The 26,577-nt window shown below is 41.9% G+C and overlaps 1 protein-coding gene across 1 annotated transcript in view; it reads left to right on the top strand.

Moving 5' to 3' along the window:
- The window catches only part of LOC139373797 (elongator complex protein 2-like), a 64,670-nt gene extending 41,626 nt beyond the window's left edge, over positions 1-23,044 (top strand). The window contains exons 18-22 of the mRNA XM_071114800.1: positions 1,828-2,026; positions 16,854-16,975; positions 17,535-17,680; positions 18,362-18,475; positions 22,295-23,044. Coding sequence (XP_070970901.1) covers positions 1,828-2,026; positions 16,854-16,975; positions 17,535-17,680; positions 18,362-18,475; positions 22,295-22,478 — 765 coding nt within the window. The 3' untranslated portion in view covers positions 22,479-23,044. The remainder of the gene's footprint in view (positions 1-1,827; positions 2,027-16,853; positions 16,976-17,534; positions 17,681-18,361; positions 18,476-22,294) is intronic.
- The last annotated feature ends 3,533 nt before the right edge of the window (positions 23,045-26,577 follow it).

The following is a 26,577-nucleotide window of genomic DNA, read 5'->3' as shown; positions in this document are numbered from 1 at the left end:
CTCCTTAAATATGTAATTTACTGGTTACAACAGGGTTTCCCAAACTCGGTGCACATTTTGGTTAGGGGTCCCTAACACTATACACTAGCCTATACCCTAACACTATACACTAGCCTATACCCTAACACTATACACTAGCCTATACCCTAACACTGTACACTAGCCTATACCCTAACACTGTACACTAGCCTATACCCTAACACTGTACACTAGCCTATACCCTAACACTGTACACTAGCCTATACCCTAACACTGTACACTAGCCTATACCCTAACACTATACACTAGCCTATACCCTAACACTATACACTAGCCTATACCCTAACACTATACACTAGCCTATACCCTAACACTATACACTAGCCTATACCCTAACACTATACACTAGCCTATACCCTAACACTATACACTAGCCTATACCCTAACACTATATACTAGCCTATACCCTAACACTATACACTAGCCTATACCCTAACACTATACACTAGCCTATACCCTAACACTATGCACTAGCCTATACCCTAACACTATACACTAGCCTATACCCTAACACTATACACTAGCCTATACCCTAACACTATACACTAGCCTATACCCTAACACTATACAGCTGATTCAAATGATCAAAGTTTGATTAGTTATTTGAATCGGCTGTGTAGTGCTAGGGCAAAAACCAATCTGTACTTTACTATTTATATTTTTGACTACTTCAACTTCTCTACATTCCTAAAGAAAATTATGTACTTTTTACTCTATACATTTTCCCTGACATCCAAAAGTACTTGTTACATTTTAAATGCTTAGCAGGTCAGGAAAATGGTCCAATTCACACACTTATCAAGAGAACATCCCTGGTCACCCCTAATGCTTCTGATCTGGCAGACTCAATAAACGTGTCAGTGCGTGTGGACAGTCAGCTTTTTAATCGGAGCAAAATCAATCTGAAAGTGTCTATTTTTCAGAGAAATAACCTGTTATCTGTCAGGTGAAGTCCATTAGCAGCCATCAGGATCATTCAGATTCCTATCACAACTGGAATGATGTGATTTGATGGCAGTCACCTGACCTGGGTGGTCCTTCAGTCCATGCTGTCACCTACAGGACATATTTGCTGTGGGTTCCAAATTGGCCCATTATCTTTCCTGCTGTCTCTCCTTTAGCCAATACAAACATAGGCCTCTATTTTTTTAAGTCACTTCAATAGACTAGACTAGGTTTGCTAGTACATCTTTGAGTCAAAGTTTAAAATGAGTGTTTACCGAACACAGAGGGAGGAGAATTGTATACTGTTTGCCCCCTGGTGAGGAATGGAGATAGTATTAGCTAATCTATACAGCACTTGGACAAGCTCGCATTAATGGCTGGAATGGTATGGTATCTAACATAGCATTAATGGTATAGGGTCCTATGACTATCTTGTCAGCTATGTGTGGGGTCCTCCAACCTCCAATTCTTCTCTGGTATTAGGCCTCTTAGGCTGAGCTAGTTCAGTATGGTCCTCCAACCGCTATTCTTCTTTGGTTCTAGGCCTCTTAGGCTGAGCTAGTTCAGTATGGTCCTCCAACAGCTATTCTTCTCTGGTTCTAGGCCTCTTAGGCTGAGCTAGTTTAGTATGGTCCTCCAGCTGCTTCTCTTCTCTGGTTCTAGGCCTCTTAGGCTGAGCTAGTTCAGTATGGTCCTCCAGCTGCTTCTCTTCTCTGGTTCTAGGCCTCTTAGGCTGAGCTAGTTCAGTATGGTCCTCCAGCTGCTTCTCTTCTCTGGTTCTAGGCCTCTTAGGCTGAGCTAGTTCACTATGGTCCTCCAGCTGCTTCTCTTCTCTGGTTCTAGGCCTCTAAGGCTGAGCATGCGGCCGTGCTGCTCTGGAGCTCCACTTCCTGGCGCCAGCTACAGGCACTGCCCTGCCACAGCCTCACTGTCACCCAGATGGCCTTCTCTCCCAATGGACTGTTCCTATTGGCCGTGTCCCGGGACAGGACCTGGTCGCTATGGAAACGGGACGACCCCGCCGCCACCCCTACAAGCACAGGTGAGCTGAGGGTCCTGTCTGGCTGCTTTACTGGTATTATGCTTTTTCTTTTAATAGTATTTTCTTCCTGCTTTTGAAGTTAGTTTGGTTTCATGTCAGGTGTTTAAGCAGCCAAGAGCTAGTTTAGTTTGAGTATAGTCCTGTTTTACTAGCCTAGGGATAGTTTGGAGCCATACAACCAATGTCTCAAATCCCCATTTAAACCCAGTCAGGTAAATCACCAGTGACACAGCCCTAATCGGTGAAGCAACTGTTTTTCTTTCCCTATTTGCCTGTGGCGGGTTCCTTGATGGGTTCCACGGCGAACTGGCAGTCTGTTCCAGTTGATCCCTGAATTACTCACAATCTCACACATGCCCGCACACGTGCAGACACACACACTCTCTCTCTCTCTCTCTTAACCAGTCTAGACATGCCAATCGAGGGGCTGGAAAGCACAGTACAGGACGGCCCAGCCGGCCAGTAAAGACAGGGATGGAGAGTGGCTGTAGCAGGAGGTAGAGAGAAGACAGGCCTCCCTAAGCTCCGACAGCGCGTGCGTGTAGGGAAGGGAAAGGGGGATATCTAGTCAGTTGTACAACTGAATGCATTCAACTGAAATGTGTCTTCCGCATTTAACCCCCTCTGAATCAGAGAGGTGTGGGGGGAGATGCCTAAATGGACATCCACGTCATCGGCGCCCGGGGAACACTGGGTTAACCCCCTCTGAATCAGAGAGGTGTGGGGGGAGATGCCTAAATGGACATCCACGTCATCGGCGCCCGGGGAACACTGGGTTATCTGCCTCGATCAGGGTCAGAAAGACCGATTTGTATTATTATATATTTATTTTTTACCTTGTCTGTGTCTGTGTCTGTGTGTGTGTGTGTGTGTGTGTGTGTGTGTGTGTGTGTGTGTGTGTGTGTGTGTGTGTGTGTGTGTGTGTGTGTGTGTGTGTGTGTGTGTGTGTGTGTGTGTGTGTGTGTACACTGCTACTAGCATGGCTCTATCTGGAGAACGGCTGATACAGGCAGAATAGTTATTAGTAATCAAATGGAAGTCAAAACTCTTTCTTTAACCATAGATCACATTTGTTTCCCCCAAATACTGTGACAACTATTGGGTGGAATGTGCTTTGTGGCTTGTCACAATTTATTTGTTTTGACTCTAGTGTTCCATTTGTACATGTTAATTTGTGTGGTATAACACAAAAAGAAACCATGCCAAGCATCACACAGTTCTTCTCCCTGAAGTCCAATTACCCTCAGAGTTTCACTTAATTGTGACCCCCCCCCCCCCACACACATATGCGCACACACACACGCACACATAAACGCGCACACACACACACATACACACACACACACACACACACACACACACACACACATACACATACACACACGCTGAGTTCGCACACAAGAAACATGCCTATACAAACTGGGACTAGAAACATGCCTATACAAACTGGGACTAGAAACATGCCTATACAAACTGTGAGACTAGAAACATGCCTATACAAACTGGGAGACTAGAAACATGGGACTAGAAACATGCCTATACAAACTGGGACTAGAAACATGCCTATACAAACTGAGACTAGAAACATGCCTATACAAACTGGGACTAGAAACATGCCTATACAAACTGAGACTAGAAACATGCCTATACAAACTGGGACTAGAAACATGCCTATACAAACTGAGACTAGAAACATGCCTATACAAACTGTGGGACTAGAAACATGCCTATACAAACTGGGACTAGAAACATGCCTATACAAACTGGGGGACTAGAAACATGCCTATACAAACTGGGGGACTAGAAACATGCCTATACAAACTGTGAGACTAGAAACATGCCTATACAAACTGCGGGACTAGAAACATGCCTATACAAACTGGGACTAGAAACATGCCTATACAAACTGTGGGACTAGAAACATGCCTATACAAACTGGGACTAGAAACATGCCTATACAAACTGGGACTAGAAACATGCCTATACAAACTGGGACTAGAAACATGCCTATACAAACTGAGACTAGAAACATGGGACTAGAAACATGCCTATACAAACTGTGGGACTAGAAACATGCCTATACAAACTGTGGGACTAGAAACATGCCTATACAAACTGTGGGACTAGAAACATGCCTATACAAACTGTGGGACTAGAAACATGCCTATACAAACTGGGAGACTAGAAACATGCCTATACAAACTGGGAGACTAGAAACATGCCTATACAAACTGGGAGACTAGAAACATGCCTATACAAACTGTGAGACTAGAAACATGCCTATACAAACTGAGACTAGAAACATGCCTATACAAACTGGGACTAGAAACATGCCTATACAAACTGTGAGACTAGAAACATGCCTATACAAACTGGGACTAGAAACATGCCTATACAAACTGGGGGACTAGAAACATGCCTATACAAACTGTGAGACTAGAAACATGCCTATACAAACTGTGGGACTAGAAACATGCCTATACAAACTGTGGGACTAGAAACATGCCTATACAAACTGTGGGACTAGAAACATGCCTATACAAACTGGGAGACTAGAAACATGCCTATACAAACTGGGAGACTAGAAACATGCCTATACAAACTGGGAGACTAGAAACATGCCTATACAAACTGTGAGACTAGAAACATGCCTATACAAACTGAGACTAGAAACATGCCTATACAAACTGGGACTAGAAACATGCCTATACAAACTGTGAGACTAGAAACATGCCTATACAAACTGGGACTAGAAACATGCCTATACAAACTGGGGGACTAGAAACATGCCTATACAAACTGTGAGACTAGAAACATGCCTATACAAACTGTGGGACTAGAAACATGCCTATACAAACTGGGGGACTAGAAACATGCCTATACAAACTGTGGGACTAGAAACATGCCTATACAAACTGTGGGACTAGAAACATGCCTATACAAACTGGGACTAGAAACATGCCTATACAAACTGAGACTAGAAACATGCCTATACAAACTGGGACTAGAAACATGCCTATACAAACTGAGACTAGAAACATGCCTATACAAACTGTGGGACTAGAAACATGCCTATACAAACTGGGACTAGAAACATGCCTATACAAACTGGGACTAGAAACATGCCTATACAAACTGGGGGACTAGAAACATGCCTATACAAACTGTGAGACTAGAAACATGCCTATACAAACTGCGGGACTAGAAACATGCCTATACAAACTGGGACTAGAAACATGCCTATACAAACTGTGGGACTAGAAACATGCCTATACAAACTGGGACTAGAAACATGCCTATACAAACTGGGACTAGAAACATGCCTATACAAACTGGGACTAGAAACATGCCTATACAAACTGAGACTAGAAACATGGGACTAGAAACATGCCTATACAAACTGTGGGACTAGAAACATGCCTATACAAACTGTGGGACTAGAAACATGCCTATACAAACTGTGGGACTAGAAACATGCCTATACAAACTGTGGGACTAGAAACATGCCTATACAAACTGGGAGACTAGAAACATGCCTATACAAACTGGGAGACTAGAAACATGCCTATACAAACTGGGAGACTAGAAACATGCCTATACAAACTGTGAGACTAGAAACATGCCTATACAAACTGAGACTAGAAACATGCCTATACAAACTGGGACTAGAAACATGCCTATACAAACTGTGAGACTAGAAACATGCCTATACAAACTGGGACTAGAAACATGCCTATACAAACTGGGGGACTAGAAACATGCCTATACAAACTGTGAGACTAGAAACATGCCTATACAAACTGTGGGACTAGAAACATGCCTATACAAACTGTGGGACTAGAAACATGCCTATACAAACTGTGGGACTAGAAACATGCCTATACAAACTGTGGGACTAGAAACATGCCTATACAAACTGGGAGACTAGAAACATGCCTATACAAACTGGGAGACTAGAAACATGCCTATACAAACTGGGAGACTAGAAACATGCCTATACAAACTGTGAGACTAGAAACATGCCTATACAAACTGAGACTAGAAACATGCCTATACAAACTGGGACTAGAAACATGCCTATACAAACTGTGAGACTAGAAACATGCCTATACAAACTGGGACTAGAAACATGCCTATACAAACTGGGGGACTAGAAACATGCCTATACAAACTGTGAGACTAGAAACATGCCTATACAAACTGTGGGACTAGAAACATGCCTATACAAACTGTGGGACTAGAAACATGCCTATACAAACTGGGGGACTAGAAACATGCCTATACAAACTGTGGGACTAGAAACATGCCTATACAAACTGTGGGACTAGAAACATGCCTATACAAACTGGGACTAGAAACATGCCTATACAAACTGGGACTAGAAACATGCCTATACAAACTGGGACTAGAAACATGCCTATACAAACTGTGGGACTAGAAACATGCCTATACAAACTGTGGGACTAGAAACATGCCTATACAAACTGGGACTAGAAACATGCCTATACAAACTGGGACTAGAAACATGCCTATACAAACTGGGACTAGAAACATGCCTATACAAACTGTGAGACTAGAAACATGCCTATACAAACTGGGAGACTAGAAACATGGGACTAGAAACATGCCTATACAAACTGGGACTAGAAACATGCCTATACAAACTGAGACTAGAAACATGCCTATACAAACTGGGACTAGAAACATGCCTATACAAACTGAGACTAGAAACATGCCTATACAAACTGGGACTAGAAACATGCCTATACAAACTGAGACTAGAAACATGCCTATACAAACTGTGGGACTAGAAACATGCCTATACAAACTGGGACTAGAAACATGCCTATACAAACTGGGGGACTAGAAACATGCCTATACAAACTGGGGGACTAGAAACATGCCTATACAAACTGTGAGACTAGAAACATGCCTATACAAACTGCGGGACTAGAAACATGCCTATACAAACTGGGACTAGAAACATGCCTATACAAACTGTGGGACTAGAAACATGCCTATACAAACTGGGACTAGAAACATGCCTATACAAACTGGGACTAGAAACATGCCTATACAAACTGGGACTAGAAACATGCCTATACAAACTGAGACTAGAAACATGGGACTAGAAACATGCCTATACAAACTGTGGGACTAGAAACATGCCTATACAAACTGTGGGACTAGAAACATGCCTATACAAACTGTGGGACTAGAAACATGCCTATACAAACTGTGGGACTAGAAACATGCCTATACAAACTGGGAGACTAGAAACATGCCTATACAAACTGGGAGACTAGAAACATGCCTATACAAACTGGGAGACTAGAAACATGCCTATACAAACTGTGAGACTAGAAACATGCCTATACAAACTGAGACTAGAAACATGCCTATACAAACTGGGACTAGAAACATGCCTATACAAACTGTGAGACTAGAAACATGCCTATACAAACTGGGACTAGAAACATGCCTATACAAACTGGGGGACTAGAAACATGCCTATACAAACTGTGAGACTAGAAACATGCCTATACAAACTGTGGGACTAGAAACATGCCTATACAAACTGTGGGACTAGAAACATGCCTATACAAACTGTGGGACTAGAAACATGCCTATACAAACTGTGGGACTAGAAACATGCCTATACAAACTGGGAGACTAGAAACATGCCTATACAAACTGGGAGACTAGAAACATGCCTATACAAACTGGGAGACTAGAAACATGCCTATACAAACTGTGAGACTAGAAACATGCCTATACAAACTGAGACTAGAAACATGCCTATACAAACTGGGACTAGAAACATGCCTATACAAACTGTGAGACTAGAAACATGCCTATACAAACTGGGACTAGAAACATGCCTATACAAACTGGGGGACTAGAAACATGCCTATACAAACTGTGAGACTAGAAACATGCCTATACAAACTGTGGGACTAGAAACATGCCTATACAAACTGGGGGACTAGAAACATGCCTATACAAACTGTGGGACTAGAAACATGCCTATACAAACTGTGGGACTAGAAACATGCCTATACAAACTGGGACTAGAAACATGCCTATACAAACTGAGACTAGAAACATGCCTATACAAACTGGGACTAGAAACATGCCTATACAAACTGAGACTAGAAACATGCCTATACAAACTGTGGGACTAGAAACATGCCTATACAAACTGGGACTAGAAACATGCCTATACAAACTGGGACTAGAAACATGCCTATACAAACTGGGGGACTAGAAACATGCCTATACAAACTGTGAGACTAGAAACATGCCTATACAAACTGCGGGACTAGAAACATGCCTATACAAACTGGGACTAGAAACATGCCTATACAAACTGTGGGACTAGAAACATGCCTATACAAACTGGGACTAGAAACATGCCTATACAAACTGGGACTAGAAACATGCCTATACAAACTGGGACTAGAAACATGCCTATACAAACTGAGACTAGAAACATGGGACTAGAAACATGCCTATACAAACTGTGGGACTAGAAACATGCCTATACAAACTGTGGGACTAGAAACAAGCCTATACAAACTGTGGGACTAGAAACATGCCTATACAAACTGTGGGACTAGAAACATGCCTATACAAACTGGGAGACTAGAAACATGCCTATACAAACTGGGAGACTAGAAACATGCCTATACAAACTGGGAGACTAGAAACATGCCTATACAAACTGTGAGACTAGAAACATGCCTATACAAACTGAGACTAGAAACATGCCTATACAAACTGGGACTAGAAACATGCCTATACAAACTGTGAGACTAGAAACATGCCTATACAAACTGGGACTAGAAACATGCCTATACAAACTGGGGGACTAGAAACATGCCTATACAAACTGTGAGACTAGAAACATGCCTATACAAACTGTGGGACTAGAAACATGCCTATACAAACTGTGGGACTAGAAACATGCCTATACAAACTGTGGGACTAGAAACATGCCTATACAAACTGTGGGACTAGAAACATGCCTATACAAACTGGGAGACTAGAAACATGCCTATACAAACTGGGAGACTAGAAACATGCCTATACAAACTGGGAGACTAGAAACATGCCTATACAAACTGTGAGACTAGAAACATGCCTATACAAACTGAGACTAGAAACATGCCTATACAAACTGGGACTAGAAACATGCCTATACAAACTGTGAGACTAGAAACATGCCTATACAAACTGGGACTAGAAACATGCCTATACAAACTGGGGGACTAGAAACATGCCTATACAAACTGTGAGACTAGAAACATGCCTATACAAACTGTGGGACTAGAAACATGCCTATACAAACTGTGGGACTAGAAACATGCCTATACAAACTGGGGGACTAGAAACATGCCTATACAAACTGTGGGACTAGAAACATGCCTATACAAACTGTGGGACTAGAAACATGCCTATACAAACTGGGACTAGAAACATGCCTATACAAACTGGGACTAGAAACATGCCTATACAAACTGGGACTAGAAACATGCCTATACAAACTGTGGGACTAGAAACATGCCTATACAAACTGTGGGACTAGAAACATGCCTATACAAACTGGGACTAGAAACATGCCTATACAAACTGGGACTAGAAACATGCCTATACAAACTGGGACTAGAAACATGCCTATACAAACTGGGACTAGAAACATGCCTATACAAACTGGGACTAGAAACATGCCTATACAAACTGGGACTAGAAACATGCCTATACAAACTGTGAGACTAGAAACATGCCTATACAAACTGTGGGACTAGAAACATGCCTATACAAACTGCGACTAGAAACATGCCTATACAAACTGGGACTAGAAACATGCCTATACAAACTGGGACTAGAAACATGCCTATACAAACTGGGACTAGAAACATGCCTATACAAACTGGGACTAGAAACATGCCTATACAAACTGGGACTAGAAACATGCCTACACAAACTGTGAGACTAGAAACATGCCTATACAAACTGTGGGACTAGAAACATGCCTATACAAACTGGGACTAGAAACATGCCTATACAAACTGGGACTAGAAACATGCCTATACAAACTGAGACTAGAAACATGCCTATACAAACTGTGGGACTAGAAACATGCCTATACAAACTGTGGGACTAGAAACATGCCTATACAAACTGGGAGACTAGAAACATGCCTATACAAACTGGGACTAGAAACATGCCTATACAAACTGTGGGACTAGAAACATGCCTATACAAACTGAGACTAGAAACATGGGACTAGAAACATGCCTATACAAACTGTGGGACTAGAAACATGCCTATACAAACTGTGGGACTAGAAACATGCCTATACAAACTGTGGGACTAGAAACATGCCTATACAAACTGTGGGACTAGAAACATGCCTATACAAACTGTGGGACTAGAAACATGCCTATACAAACTGGGACTAGAAACATGCCTATACAAACTGGGACTAGAAACATGCCTATACAAACTGGGACTAGAAACATGCCTATACAAACTGAGACTAGAAACATGGGACTAGAAACATGCCTATACAAACTGTGGGACTAGAAACATGCCTATACAAACTGTGGGACTAGAAACATGCCTATACAAACTGTGGGACTAGAAACATGCCTATACAAACTGGGAGACTAGAAACATGCCTATACAAACTGGGAGACTAGAAACATGCCTATACAAACTGGGAGACTAGAAACATGCCTATACAAACTGTGAGACTAGAAACATGCCTATACAAACTGTGGGACTAGAAACATGCCTATACAAACTGGGACTAGAAACATGCCTATACAAACTGGGACTAGAAACATGCCTATACAAACTGGGACTAGAAACATGCCTATACAAACTGAGACTAGAAACATGCCTATACAAACTGAGACTAGAAACATGCCTATACAAACTGGGACTAGAAACATGCCTATACAAACTGAGACTAGAAACATGCCTATACAAACTGTGGGACTAGAAACATGCCTATACAAACTGGGACTAGAAACATGCCTATACAAACTGGGACTAGAAACATGCCTATACAAACTGAGACTAGAAACATGCCTATACAAACTGTGGGACTAGAAACATGCCTATACAAACTGTGGGACTAGAAACATGCCTATACAAACTGGGAGACTAGAAACATGCCTATACAAACTGGGACTAGAAACATGCCTATACAAACTGTGGGACTAGAAACATGCCTATACAAACTGAGACTAGAAACATGGGACTAGAAACATGCCTATACAAACTGTGGGACTAGAAACATGCCTATACAAACTGTGGGACTAGAAACATGCCTATACAAACTGTGGGACTAGAAACATGCCTATACAAACTGTGGGACTAGAAACATGCCTATACAAACTGTGGGACTAGAAACATGCCTATACAAACTGGGACTAGAAACATGCCTATACAAACTGGGACTAGAAACATGCCTATACAAACTGGGACTAGAAACATGCCTATACAAACTGAGACTAGAAACATGGGACTAGAAACATGCCTATACAAACTGTAGGACTAGAAACATGCCTATACAAACTGTGGGACTAGAAACATGCCTATACAAACTGTGGGACTAGAAACATGCCTATACAAACTGGGAGACTAGAAACATGCCTATACAAACTGGGAGACTAGAAACATGCCTATACAAACTGGGAGACTAGAAACATGCCTATACAAACTGGGAGACTAGAAACATGCCTATACAAACTGTGAGACTAGAAACATGCCTATACAAACTGTGGGACTAGAAACATGCCTATACAAACTGGGACTAGAAACATGCCTATACAAACTGGGACTAGAAACATGCCTATACAAACTGGGACTAGAAACATGCCTATACAAACTGAGACTAGAAACATGCCTATACAAACTGAGACTAGAAACATGCCTATACAAACTGGGACTAGAAACATGCCTATACAAACTGAGACTAGAAACATGCCTATACAAACTGTGGGACTAGAAACATGCCTATACAAACTGGGACTAGAAACATGCCTATACAAACTGGGACTAGAAACATGCCTATACAAACTGAGACTAGAAACATGGGACTAGAAACATGCCTATACAAACTGTGGGACTAGAAACATGCCTATACAAACTGTGGGACTAGAAACATGCCTATACAAACTGTGGGACTAGAAACATGCCTATACAAACTGGGAGACTAGAAACATGCCTATACAAACTGGGAGACTAGAAACATGCCTATACAAACTGGGAGACTAGAAACATGCCTATACAAACTGTGAGACTAGAAACATGCCTATACAAACTGTGGGACTAGAAACATGCCTATACAAACTGGGACTAGAAACATGCCTATACAAACTGGGACTAGAAACATGCCTATACAAACTGGGACTAGAAACATGCCTATACAAACTGGGACTAGAAACATGCCTATACAAACTGAGACTAGAAACATGCCTATACAAACTGGGACTAGAAACATGCCTATACAAACTGAGACTAGAAACATGCCTATACAAACTGTGGGACTAGAAACATGCCTATACAAACTGGGACTAGAAACATGCCTATACAAACTGGGACTAGAAACATGCCTATACAAACTGTGAGACTAGAAACATGCCTATACAAACTGGGACTAGAAACATGCCTATACAAACTGGGGGACTAGAAACATGCCTATACAAACTGTGAGACTAGAAACATGCCTATACAAACTGTGGGACTAGAAACATGCCTATACAAACTGGGGGACTAGAAACATGCCTATACAAACTGTGGGACTAGAAACATGCCTATACAAACTGTGGGACTAGAAACATGCCTATACAAACTGTGGGACTAGAAACATGCCTATACAAACTGGGAGACTAGAAACATGCCTATACAAACTGGGAGACTAGAAACATGCCTATACAAACTGGGAGACTAGAAACATGCCTATACAAACTGTGAGACTAGAAACATGCCTATACAAACTGTGGGACTAGAAACATGCCTATACAAACTGGGACTAGAAACATGCCTATACAAACTGGGACTAGAAACATGCCTATACAAACTGGGACTAGAAACATGCCTATACAAACTGGGACTAGAAACATGCCTATACAAACTGAGACTAGAAACATGCCTATACAAACTGAGACTAGAAACATGCCTATACAAACTGTGGGACTAGAAACATGCCTATACAAACTGTGGGACTAGAAACATGCCTATACAAACTGGGACTAGAAACATGCCTATACAAACTGGGACTAGAAACATGCCTATACAAACTGAGACTAGAAACATGCCTATACAAACTGGGACTAGAAACATGCCTATACAAACTGAGACTAGAAACATGCCTATACAAACTGTGGGACTAGAAACATGCCTATACAAACTGGGACTAGAAACATGCCTATACAAACTGGGACTAGAAACATGCCTATACAAACTGTGAGACTAGAAACATGCCTATACAAACTGGGACTAGAAACATGCCTATACAAACTGGGGGACTAGAAACATGCCTATACAAACTGTGAGACTAGAAACATGCCTATACAAACTGTGGGACTAGAAACATGCCTATACAAACTGGGGGACTAGAAACATGCCTATACAAACTGTGGGACTAGAAACATGCCTATACAAACTGTGGGACTAGAAACATGCCTATACAAACTGTGGGACTAGAAACATGCCTATACAAACTGGGAGACTAGAAACATGCCTATACAAACTGGGAGACTAGAAACATGCCTATACAAACTGGGAGACTAGAAACATGCCTATACAAACTGTGAGACTAGAAACATGCCTATACAAACTGTGGGACTAGAAACATGCCTATACAAACTGGGACTAGAAACATGCCTATACAAACTGGGACTAGAAACATGCCTATACAAACTGGGACTAGAAACATGCCTATACAAACTGGGACTAGAAACATGCCTATACAAACTGGGACTAGAAACATGCCTATACAAACTGAGACTAGAAACATGCCTATACAAACTGAGACTAGAAACATGCCTATACAAACTGTGGGACTAGAAACATGCCTATACAAACTGTGGGACTAGAAACATGCCTATACAAACTGGGACTAGAAACATGCCTATACAAACTGGGACTAGAAACATGCCTATACAAACTGGGACTAGAAACATGCCTATACAAACTGGGACTAGAAACATGCCTATACAAACTGGGACTAGAAACATGCCTATACAATCTGGGACTAGAAACATGCCTATACAAACTGTGAGACTAGAAACATGCCTATACAAACTGTGGGACTAGAAACATGCCTATACAAACTGCGACTAGAAACATGCCTATACAAACTGGGACTAGAAACATGCCTATACAAACTGGGACTAGAAACATGCCTATACAAACTGGGACTAGAAACATGCCTATACAAACTGGGACTAGAAACATGCCTATACAAACTGTGAGACTAGAAACATGCCTATACAAACTGTGGGACTAGAAACATGCCTATACAAACTGTGACTAGAAACATGCCTATACAAACTGGGACTAGAAACATGCCTATACAATCTGAGACTAGAAACATGCCTATACAATCTGAGACTAGAAACATGCCTATACAAACTGTGGGACTAGAAACATGCCTATACAAACTGTGGGACTAGAAACATGCCTATACAAACTGGGAGACTAGAAACATGCCTATACAAACTGTGGGACTAGAAACATGCCTATACAAACTGGGAGACTAGAAACATGCCTATACAAACTGTGGGACTAGAAACATGCCTATACAAACTGTGAGACTAGAAACATGCCTATACAAACTGGGACTAGAAACATGCCTATACAAACTGTGGGACTAGAAACATGCCTATACAAACTGAGACTAGAAACATGCCTATACAAACTGTGGGACTAGAAACATGCCTATACAAACTGTGGGACTAGAAACATGCCTATACAAACTGTGGGACTAGAAACATGCCTATACAAACTGGGACTAGAAACATGCCTATACAAACTGTGAGACTAGAAACATGCCTATACAAACTGGGACTAGAAACATGCCTATACAAACTGTGAGACTAGAAACATGCCTATACAAACTGTGAGACTAGAAACATGCCTATACAAACTGTGAGACTAGAAACATGCCTATACAAACTGTGGGACTAGAAACATGCCTATACAAACTGGGACTAGAAACATGCCTATACAAACTGTGAGACTAGAAACATGCCTATACAAACTGGGACTAGAAACATGCCTATACAAACTGTGGGACTAGAAACATGCCTATACAAACTGTGAGACTAGAAACATGCCTATACAAACTGGGACTAGAAACATGCCTATACAAACTGTGGGACTAGAAACATGCCTATACAAACTGTGAGACTAGAAACATGCCTATACAAACTGGGACTAGAAACATGCCTATACAAACTGTGAGACTAGAAACATGCCTATACAAACTGTGGGACTAGAAACATGCCTATACAAACTGGGACTAGAAACATGCCTATACAAACTGTGGGACTAGAAACATGCCTATACAAACTGGGAGACTAGAAACATGTCTATACAAACTGGGAGACTAGAAACATGTCTATACAAACTGTGGGACTAGAAACATGCCTATACAAACTTGGACTAGAAACATGCCTATACAAACTGGGACTAGAAACATGCCTATACAAACTGTGGGACTAGAAACATGCCTATACAAACTGGGACTAGAAACATGCCTATACAAACTGTGGGACTAGAAACATGCCTATACAAACTATGAGACTAGAAACATGCCTATACAAACTGTGAGACTAGAAACATGCCTATACAAACTGGGAGACTACAAACATGGGACTAGAAACATGGGACTAGAAACATTCCTATACAAACTGTGAGACTAGAAACATGCCTATACATACTGTGAGACTAGAAACATGCCTATACAAACTGTGAGACAAGTGTGAAACAGCAGTGTCTCTCTAGAGGGCTGACTGCTGGAACGACACAGACAGCAGTGTCTCTCTAGAGGGCTGACTGCTGGAACGACACAGACAGCAGTGTCTCTCTAGAGGCTGCTGGGACAACACAGACAACAGTGTCTCTCTAGAGGGCTGACTGCTGGAACGACACAGACAGCAGTGTCTCTCTAGAGGCTGCTGGAACAACACAGACAACAGTGTCTCTCTAGAGGGCTGACTGCTGGAACGACACAGACAACAGTGTCTCTCTCTAGAGGGCTGGCTGCTGGAACGACACAGACAACAGTGTCTCTCTAGAGGGCTGGCTGCTGGAACTACACAGACAACAGTGTCTCTAGAGGGTTGGCTGCTGGAACTACACAGACAGCAGTGTCTCTCTAGAGGCTGCTGGAACAACACAGACAACAGTGTCTCTCTAGAGGGCTGGCTGCTGGAACAACACAGACAACAGTGTCTCTAGAGGGCTGGCTGCTGGAACGACAGGCAACAGTGTCTCTAGAGGGCTGGCTGCTGGAACGACACAGACAACAGTGTCTCTAGAGGGCTGGCTGCTGGAACGACAGGCAGCAATGTCTCTCTAGAGGCTGCTGGAACGACACAGAACAGTGCATCACAACCAACATTAATGACAGACATCATGGAGAGGAGGAACTGAGGCTTTGGGTTTATTTGTGTGTCAGTGGAGAGATTCATTGTTACCACTGAGCAGTTATGTACTGTGTTAGAATCTTTTTGTGGTTCAATACTAATGCAAAGTGCAAGGTAGATGGGTATTTATTGTGCCTGTGTGTGTCTCCCCCACCCAGAGCCCCATTTCTCCCTGTATTCATCTACCAGGAAGGACACGGCCGTACACACGCGCATCATATGGTCATGTGACTGGAGCGCCGACAACAAGTACTTTGTGACGTCAAGTCGAGACAAGAAGGTCATTATTCTACACCAGCAAGGCCTTAGTGTTGTTAGTAGAGGTAGCTTGTATTCTCCGGACTTCAACATCTATTCACTTCTGTCTGAGCGTGTGTTCACAAAGTTTCTCAGAGACGGAGCACTGATCAAGGATCAGTTTTGTCCTTTCATTGGTGATGAATGAGAGGGTGGGGGGGGGGGGGGTCCGATCCTAGAGCAGAACTTCTACTCTGAGAATCTTTTTGAAACAGGCCCTGATCCACAGCTTAAGAGTCCTTTGATGTCAATGCAATGCATGAAACATAATGATGTGCTAATCTCAAACCAGCATCAGCCTTCAAAGGTTGTTCCTTACAAATGAGCTCCTCAGTAAGTAAAGGTCACAATGGTAAGGAAGAGGCAGTAAAATACTGTTCATCATAGGCTACATCCCAAAGGGCAACCTTTTCCCTTTACAGTGCACTACTTTTGACCAGGGCCCATAGAACTACATAGGCTATAGGATACCACCTATCCTACCACACATTCTATGTTAGTGTGACTTTCCAGAATAACTTCATTCAAGTTTCTCTCTACAGGTGATAGTGTGGGGTGACTGCAGTAGTTCTGATGCCATTGTGACCCCTGATGAACCTCCAGTCATCCGGCCCTGTTCCTCCATATTAGATGTAGGAGACTCGGCCACTGCTGTCTCCTTCTGCCCCATCCTGTGCCCCGGCAACAGGTACAATACTGAGGCAGCGCTTATTTTCTGAATTCCAATTGAACCACTAGATCCCTTCACCCTAGACACTGCTGTAGGCCTGCAATTGGATAGGTATTAGCAATATGGTTCAAATGTATACGCAGCCTATCAGAAGGCATAGGGAAGCTTTAGCCGTTATCCTATCCAATCGTTTCAGATCAACAAGAGTTCCTAGGGGTTTCATATCTTGATGGTAGTGTGTATGGATGGAGTGTGTATGCTTCCCTTGTAGCCACCTGTGTGTGCTGTCTGTCTATGGCCTAGTAACCCATCTTTGAGTTGCACATGCACTTTATTTCCACATGCACTTTATTCGCACATGCACTTTATTCGCACATGCACTTTATTCGCACATGCACTTTATTTCCACATGCGCTTTATTTCCACATGCGCTTTATTTCCACATGCGCTTTATTTCCACATGCGCTTTTTTTTCCCCCAGCTGGCTTCTAGTTGATGACGTTTCTGTGTTATTTAGCCTTTTGTGTGATGTGTTGAAATATTATACATGTCTAGCTGTAATCCTGCCTGTAATCATGTCCATCTGGGACAATAAGCCTGCCTGTTAACCACATGTCCATCTGGGACAATAAGCCTGCCTGTTAACCACATGTCCATCTGGAACAATAAAGTTTGATTGATTGATGTATGTTCCTCCAGCTATCTGCTGGCGGTGGGGCTGGAGAGTGGCCAGGTCCTGCTGTATAAGTGGGAACTCAGTGAGGAGCCTGCTGGAGCATCAGACTGGACCAGATATGGAGAAACAGACTCCTCGTATCCTTTAGACACACATGCATGTACGCCCCACAAACACACAGTCCCAAGCTTTCATCACACATTTCAGTTTCTAAAATTACCCCCCCCCCCCCCCCCCCCTCCCCACCCCACCCACGCACACCTTTTGGGACTGACTAACTACAGGCCTTTAGTCCAGCTGTCCTATAAGCACTGGTTCCATTATTCTACGATGAAGCCTCCTCAAGCCAACATATCTCAATGGATAAATACCCCAAAAGGTACTCTGACTCTTTAGACAGGAGTTTTTATGACTCTGCCCAGAGTTTTTAGAGTACGTCCATAGTGGACCCTATTCCCTACCCTAAGGGTCCTGGTCAAAAGTAGTGCACTATATAGGGAATAGGGTGGCATCTGGAAGGTAGCCAGAGAAAGAACATCCTCAAGTGGGTTTGAATAGCTGTGTATTGAACGGAGGGTTATTGAAGAGGAAATTGCAATCAACAGGCTCTTTTTGTGAAGGCCTGAGTCATGAAGGGAAATCTCTGGACTGAAGGAATGTTCTAACAATGTTATGTTACCTGATCTGTGAACGTTTGGTTTTATTCATGGACCACAATTAACATGAATAAGAGAAACGATAACGAAGTGAGGTATCACAATGGACGTGCCAACAACAGCTGAGGACAGAGTGGCATCTGATTCGGCGCCAACAGATACATACTATTGTATAAAACAACATTTAAAGAGAGTCTCAGCACCTTTGGAAATGTCATATGAGAACATCTATGCTTCATCAGGTTTTATTTTTGTGCGTTATATTTGTATGTGACACACTCAGGGAGCTAACACAAGTCTTTAGGTCTCAGGCATATTGCACTACTCATCATGCAACCATGGTTGACCTAATCCTAGAAATATAATTCATTCTTATATATTACCATGCGCCTAACAACCTATTTTACATAGTCTGCTTGTGGTAGACACAACACAATGATACACTATGACTGTAGTACAGTATGGAGACATAACACAATGATACACTATGACTGTAGTACAGTATGGAGACACAACACAATGATACACTATGACTAGTACAGTATGGAGACATAACACAATGATACACTATGACTAGTACAGTATGGAGATACAACACAATGATACACTATGACTGTAGTACAGTATGGAGACACAACACAATGATACACTATGACTGTAGTACAGTATGGAGACACAACACAATGATACACTATGACTGTAGTACAGTATGGAGACATAACACAATGATACACTATGACTGTAGTACAGTATGGAGACATAACACAATGATACACTATGACTGTAGTACAGTATGGAGACACAACACAATGATACACTATGACTGTAGTACAGTATGGAGACATAACACAATGATACACTATGACTGTAGTACAGTATGGAGACATAACACAATGATACACTGACTAGTACAGTATGGAGACACAACACAATGATACACTGACTGTAGTACAGTATGGAGACATAACACAATGATACACTATGACTGTAGTACAGTATGGAGACATAACACAATGATACACTGACTAGTACAGTATGGAGACACAACACAATGATACACTATGACTAGTACAGTATGGAGACACAACACAATGATACACTATGACTAGTACAGTATGGAGACACAACACAATGATACACTATGACTAGTACAGTATGGAGACACAACACAATGATACACTATGACTGTAGTACAGTATGGAGACATAACACAATGATACACTGACTAGTACAGTATGGAGACACAACACAATGATACACTGACTGTAGTACAGTATGGAGACACAACACAATGATACACTATGACTAGTACAGTATGGAGACATAACACAATGATACACTATGACTGTAGTACAGTATGGAGACATAACACAATGATACACTATGACTGTAGTACAGTATGGAGACACAACACAATGATACACTATGACTGTAGTACAGTATGGAGACATAACACAATGATACACTATGACTGTAGTACAGTATGGAGACATAACACAATGATACACTGACTAGTACAGTATGGAGACACAACACAATGATACACTGACTGTAGTACAGTATGGAGACATAACACAATGATACACTATGACTAGTACAGTATGGAGACACAACACAATGATACACTATGACTAGTACAGTATGGAGACACAACACAATGATACACTATGACTAGTACAGTATGGAGACACAACACAATGATACACTATGACTAGTACAGTATGGAGACACAACACAATGATACACTATGACTGTAGTACAGTATGGAGACACAACACAATGATACACTATGACTAGTACAGTATGGAGACACAACACAATGATACACTATGACTAGTACAGTATGGAGACACAACACAATGATACACTATGACTGTAGTACAGTATGGAGACACAACACAATGATACACTATGACTGTAGTACAGTATGGAGACATAACACAATGATACACTATGACTGTAGTACAGTATGGAGACACAACACAATGATACACTATGACTGTAGTACAGTATGGAGACACAACACAATGATACACTATGACTGTAGTACAGTATGGAGACACAACACAATGATACACTATGACTAGTACAGTATGGAGACACAACACAATGATACACTATGACTAGTACAGTATGGAGACACAACACAATGATACACTATGACTGTAGTACAGTATGGAGACACAACACAATGATACACTATGACTGTAGTACAGTATGGAGACATAACACAATGATACACTATGACTGTAGTACAGTATGGAGACACAACACAATGATACACTATGACTAGTACAGTATGGAGACACAACACAATGATACACTATGACTAGTACAGTATGGAGACACAACACAATGATACACTATGACTAGTACAGTATGGAGACACAACACAATGATACACTGACTAGTACAGTATGGAGACACAACACAATGATACACTATGACTGTAGTACAGTATGGAGACACAACACAATGATACACTATGACTAGTACAGTATGGAGACATAACACAATGATACACTATGACTAGTACAGTATGGAGACACAACACAATGATACATGACTGTAGTACAGTATGGAGACACAACACTATGACTGTAGTACAGTATGGAGACACAACACAATGATACACTGACTGTAGTACAGTATGGAGACATAACACAATGATACACTATGACTGTAGTACAGTATGGAGACAACACAACGATACACTATGACTGTAGTACAGTATGGAGACACAACACAATGATACACTATGACTGTAGTACAGTATGGAGACATAACACAATGATACACTATGACTAGTACAGTATGGAGACATAACACAATGATACACTATGACTGTAGTACAGTATGGAGACACACCACAATGATACACTATGACTGTAGTACAGTATGGAGACACAACACAATGATACACTATGACTAGTACAGTATGGAGACATAACACAATGATACACTATGACTAGTACAGTATGGAGACACAACACAATGATACACTATGACTGTAGTACAGTATGGAGACACAACACAATGATACACTATGACTGTAGTACAGTATGGAGACACAACACTATGACTGTAGTACAGTATGGAGACACAACACAATGATACACTATGACTAGTACAGTATGGAGACATAACACAATGATACACTATGACTAGTACAGTATGGAGACACAACACAATGATACACTATGACTAGTACAGTATGGAGACATACACAATGATACACTATGACTGTAGTACAGTATTTCACCACTCTGTTGTTTCCTTGACAACGCTTCCCCCCTCCAGTCAGAGTCACTCGCTGACGGTGAAGAGGCTGCGCTGGAGGCCGAGGGCGGGCCGAGCCGGCCAGGGGGATGAGGAGGAAGGCGAGGGCAGCATCACAGCAGCAGGCAGCTCCTGGGTACAGCTAGCCAGTGCAGGGGCAGACCACTCTGTCAAAATCTTCAACATCAACAGACTAGCTGTGTAGCTAGCGTTGGGCCGGAGACACTGACATCATTAGATCGTGGTATCCTGACACTGCTGACTGAGACTACAGGGCTGTCTGGAGAGGAGTGGATCAGACCTTGGGCTGGCTGTTCACTGGGTCATTCCATTCACCCTGTGTGGCAACCAGCCAGCTAGCTCAGACAATATAGTCACATGGCCAGGTCTGGTTGTCTGGTGGTTTGGGGTACAGGCTGCTTTCAGGATGCCCCGAGCCCAGGACTTCTCTCTCTCTCGATGCAGCCCTGGTCTTTATCTTCCGTATTTATGCTCTTATTAAGGTCTGAGACAAGGGATATTAGGCTCACCGTTTCAACATACTTTTATGTTCATGTATTCATTTGTTAGGGTTCAGTAACTGTCAAATCAAGTCATGTTTGAAAGTCCCCTGGTTTCTTGATTACCATATCTTCTTTATTTGTGGTGTATTGCGGTCTCTTCATGTTCTGATGGCTTGAAATGTCCTTAGAAAAAAAAGGACACAGTACTGCTGATACTTTTAATGTAAAATAAGTTACATTTCTGAATAAAGCTCTTTTTGTATACATAGATTGATTCCTGTGAGTTAGTACCAGAACCAGTTGACCCCAATGACAATGATGACTGCATGACTTTGGCATTTTCCATCCCACTGTAGCAAAATGTAATAGCATACATCCAGCCTTGATTGGGAGTCCCATAGGGCATTGCAGCGTCATCCGGGTTTGGCCAGGGTAGGTCGTCATTGTAAATAAGAATTTGTTCTTAACTGACTTGCCTAAACAATATATATATAAAACATTGTTTATATACCATACAATTAACTTAATATAGACTACAACTTAGCAGTAGATTCCCTTCTCTTATGATTGATACAGTAGAGTACTAGGGTAGAATAGTGTACAATTTATCATTCTCAAGGAGAGAGCCAGAGGAAATCCATATTTGCATCCCAAATACCTCCCAATTCCCTTACATAGTGCACTACTTTTGATCAGAGCACATTAGGCTCTGTTCAAAAGTAGTGCACTGAATAGGGAACAGGTTGCCATTAGGATCATTGCCTACAGTTAGGATGTACTGTACATGCCGCAGAGGGAGCCATGGTTACATGTTGGACATCAATATACTCACGGTAGTGTGCAAGTGTAGGCCATAACTCACTCTCTCTCGAATGGCAGAGCATGTATATGGAGACATTATTCAATCTGGGGCCCCTTGTCTAATAATATACAGTACAGGTAAAAAAGTTTTAGAACACCTACTCATTCTAGCGTTTTTCTTTATTTTTACTATTTTCTACATTGTAGAATAATAGTGAAGACATCAAAACTATAAATAACACATGTAATCATGTACTAACTAAAAAAGTTAACAAATCCAAATATATATACTTTTTGGCATCCTTCAAATAGCCACCCTTTGCCTTGATGACAGTTTGACATACTCTTGGAATTCTCTCAACCAGCTTCATGAGGTACTGGAATGCATTTCAATTAACAGGTGTGCCTTGTTAAAAGTTCATTTGTGGAATTTCTTTCCTCAATGTGTTTGAGCCAATCAGTTGTGTTGTGACAAGGTAGGGGTGGTATCCAGAAGATAGCCCTATTTGGTCAAAGACCAAGTCCATATTATGGCAAGAACAGCTCAAATAAGCAAAGAGAAACAACAGTCCATTATTTAAGACATGTAAGAAATGTAAATTTCAAGAACTTTGAACGTTTCTTCAAGTGCAGTCGCAAAAACCATCAAGCGCTATGATGAAACTGGTTCTCATGAGGACCGCCACAGGAAAGGAAGACCCAGTGTTACCTCTGCTGCAGAGGATAAGTTCATTAGTTACCAGCCTCAGAAATTGTAGCCCAAATAAATGCTTCACAGTGTTCAAGTAACAGACACATCTCAACATTAGCTGTTCAGAGGAGACTGTGAATCAGGCCTTCATGGTCAAATTGCTGCAAATAAACCACTATTAAGGACACCAATAAGAAGAGACTTGCTTGGGCCAAGAAACACAAGCAATGGACATTAGACCGGTGGAAATTGGTCCTTTGGTCTGATGAGTCCAAATTTGAGATTTTTGGTTCCAACCGCCGTGTTATTGTGAGATGCGGTGTGGGTGAACGGATTATCTCTGCATGTGTACAGTGGGGCAAAAAAGTATTTAGTCAGCCACCAATTGTGCAAGTTCTCCCTCTTAAAAAGATGAGAGAGGCCTGTAATTTTCATCATAGGTACACTTCAACTATGACAGACAAAATTAGAAGAAAAAAAATCCAAGAAATCACATTGTAGGATTTTTAATTAATTAATTTGCAAATTATGGTGGAATATAAGTATTTGGTCACCTACAAACAAGCAAGATTTCTGGCTCTCACAGACCTGTAACTTCTTCTTTAAGAGGCTCCTCTGTCCTCCACTCGTTACCTGTATTAATGGCACCTGTTTGAACTTATTAGTATAAAAGACACCTGTCCACAACCTCAAACAGTCACACTCCAAACTCCACTATGGGCAAGACCAAAGAGCTGTCAAAGGACACCAGAAACAAAATTGTAGACATGCACCAGGCTGGGAAGACTGAATCTGCAATAGGTAAGCAGCTTGGTTTGAAGAAATCAACTGTGGGAGCAATTATTAGGAAATGGAAGACATACAAGACCACTGATAATCTCCCTCGATCTGGGGCTCCATGCAAGATCTCACCCCGTGGGGTCAAAATGATCACAAGAACGGTGAGCAAAAATCCCAGAACCACACGGAAGGACCTAGTGAATGACCTGCAGAGAGCTGGGACCAAAGTAACAAAGCCTACCATCAGTAACACACTACGCCGCCAGGGACTCAAATCCTGCAGTGCCAGACGTGTCACCCTGCTTAAGCCATTACATGTCCAGGCCCGTCTGAAGTTTGCTAGAGAGCATTTGGATGATCCAGAAGAAGATTGAACAACTCGTCGTGTTTGGAGGACAAAGAATGCTGAGTTGCATCCAAAGAACACCATACCTACTGTGAAGCATAGGGGTGGAAACACCATGTTTTGGGGCTGTTTTTCTGCAAAGGAACCAGGATGACTGATCCCTGTAAAGGAAAGAATGAATGGGGCCATGTATCGTGAGATTTTGAGTGAAAACTTCCTTCCATCAGCAAGGGCATTGAAGATGAAACGTGGCTGGGTCTTTCAGCATGACAATGATCCCAAACACACCGCCCGGGCAATGAAGGAGTGGCTTCGTAAGAAGCATTTCAAGGTCCTGGAGTGGCCTAGCCAGTCTCCAGATCTCAACCCCATAGAAAATCTTTGGAGGGAGTTGAAAGTCTGTGTTGCCCAGCAACAGCCCCAAAACATCACTGCTCTGGAGGAGATCTGCATGAAGGAATGGGCCAAAATGCCAGCAACAGTGTGTGAACCTTGTGAAGACTTACAGAAAACGTTTGACCCCTGTCATTGCCAACAAAGGGTATATAACAAAGTATTGAGATAAGCTTTTGTTATTGACCAAATACTTATTTTCCACCATAATTTGCAAATAAATTCATTAAAAATCCTACAATGTGATTTTCTTGATTTTTTTCTCATATTGTCTGTCATAGTTTAGGTGTACTTATGATGAAAATTACATGCCTCTCTCATCTTAAGTGGGAGAACTTGCACACTTGGTGGCTGACTAAATACTTTTTTGCCCCACTGTATTTCCCACTGTAAAGCGTGGAGATGTGGGGCTGCTTTGCTTGTGACACTGTCTGATTTATTTAGAATTCAAGGCACACTTAACCAGCATGGCTACCACAGCATTCTACGGCGATACACCATCCCTTCTGGTTCATGCTTAGTGGGACTATCATTTGTTTTTCAGGACAAAGACCTAACATACCTCCAGGCTGTATAAGGGCTATTTGACCAAGAAGGAGAGTGATGGAGTGCTGCATGAGATGACCTGGCCTCCACAATCCCTGACCTTAACCAAATTGAGATGGTTTGGGATGAGTCGGATCGCGGAGTGAAGGAAAAGCAGCCAACATGTGTCCAGCGTATGTGGGAACTCCTTTAAGACTGTTGGAAAAGCATTCCAGGTGAAGCTGGTTGAGAGAATGCAAAGCTG

The sequence above is a fragment of the Oncorhynchus clarkii genome, chromosome 18, assembly GCF_045791955.1.
Source record: "Oncorhynchus clarkii lewisi isolate Uvic-CL-2024 chromosome 18, UVic_Ocla_1.0, whole genome shotgun sequence".
Classification (NCBI taxonomy): Eukaryota; Metazoa; Chordata; class Actinopteri; order Salmoniformes; family Salmonidae; genus Oncorhynchus; species Oncorhynchus clarkii.
This window is presented reverse-complemented; position numbering and strand designations above follow the sequence as displayed.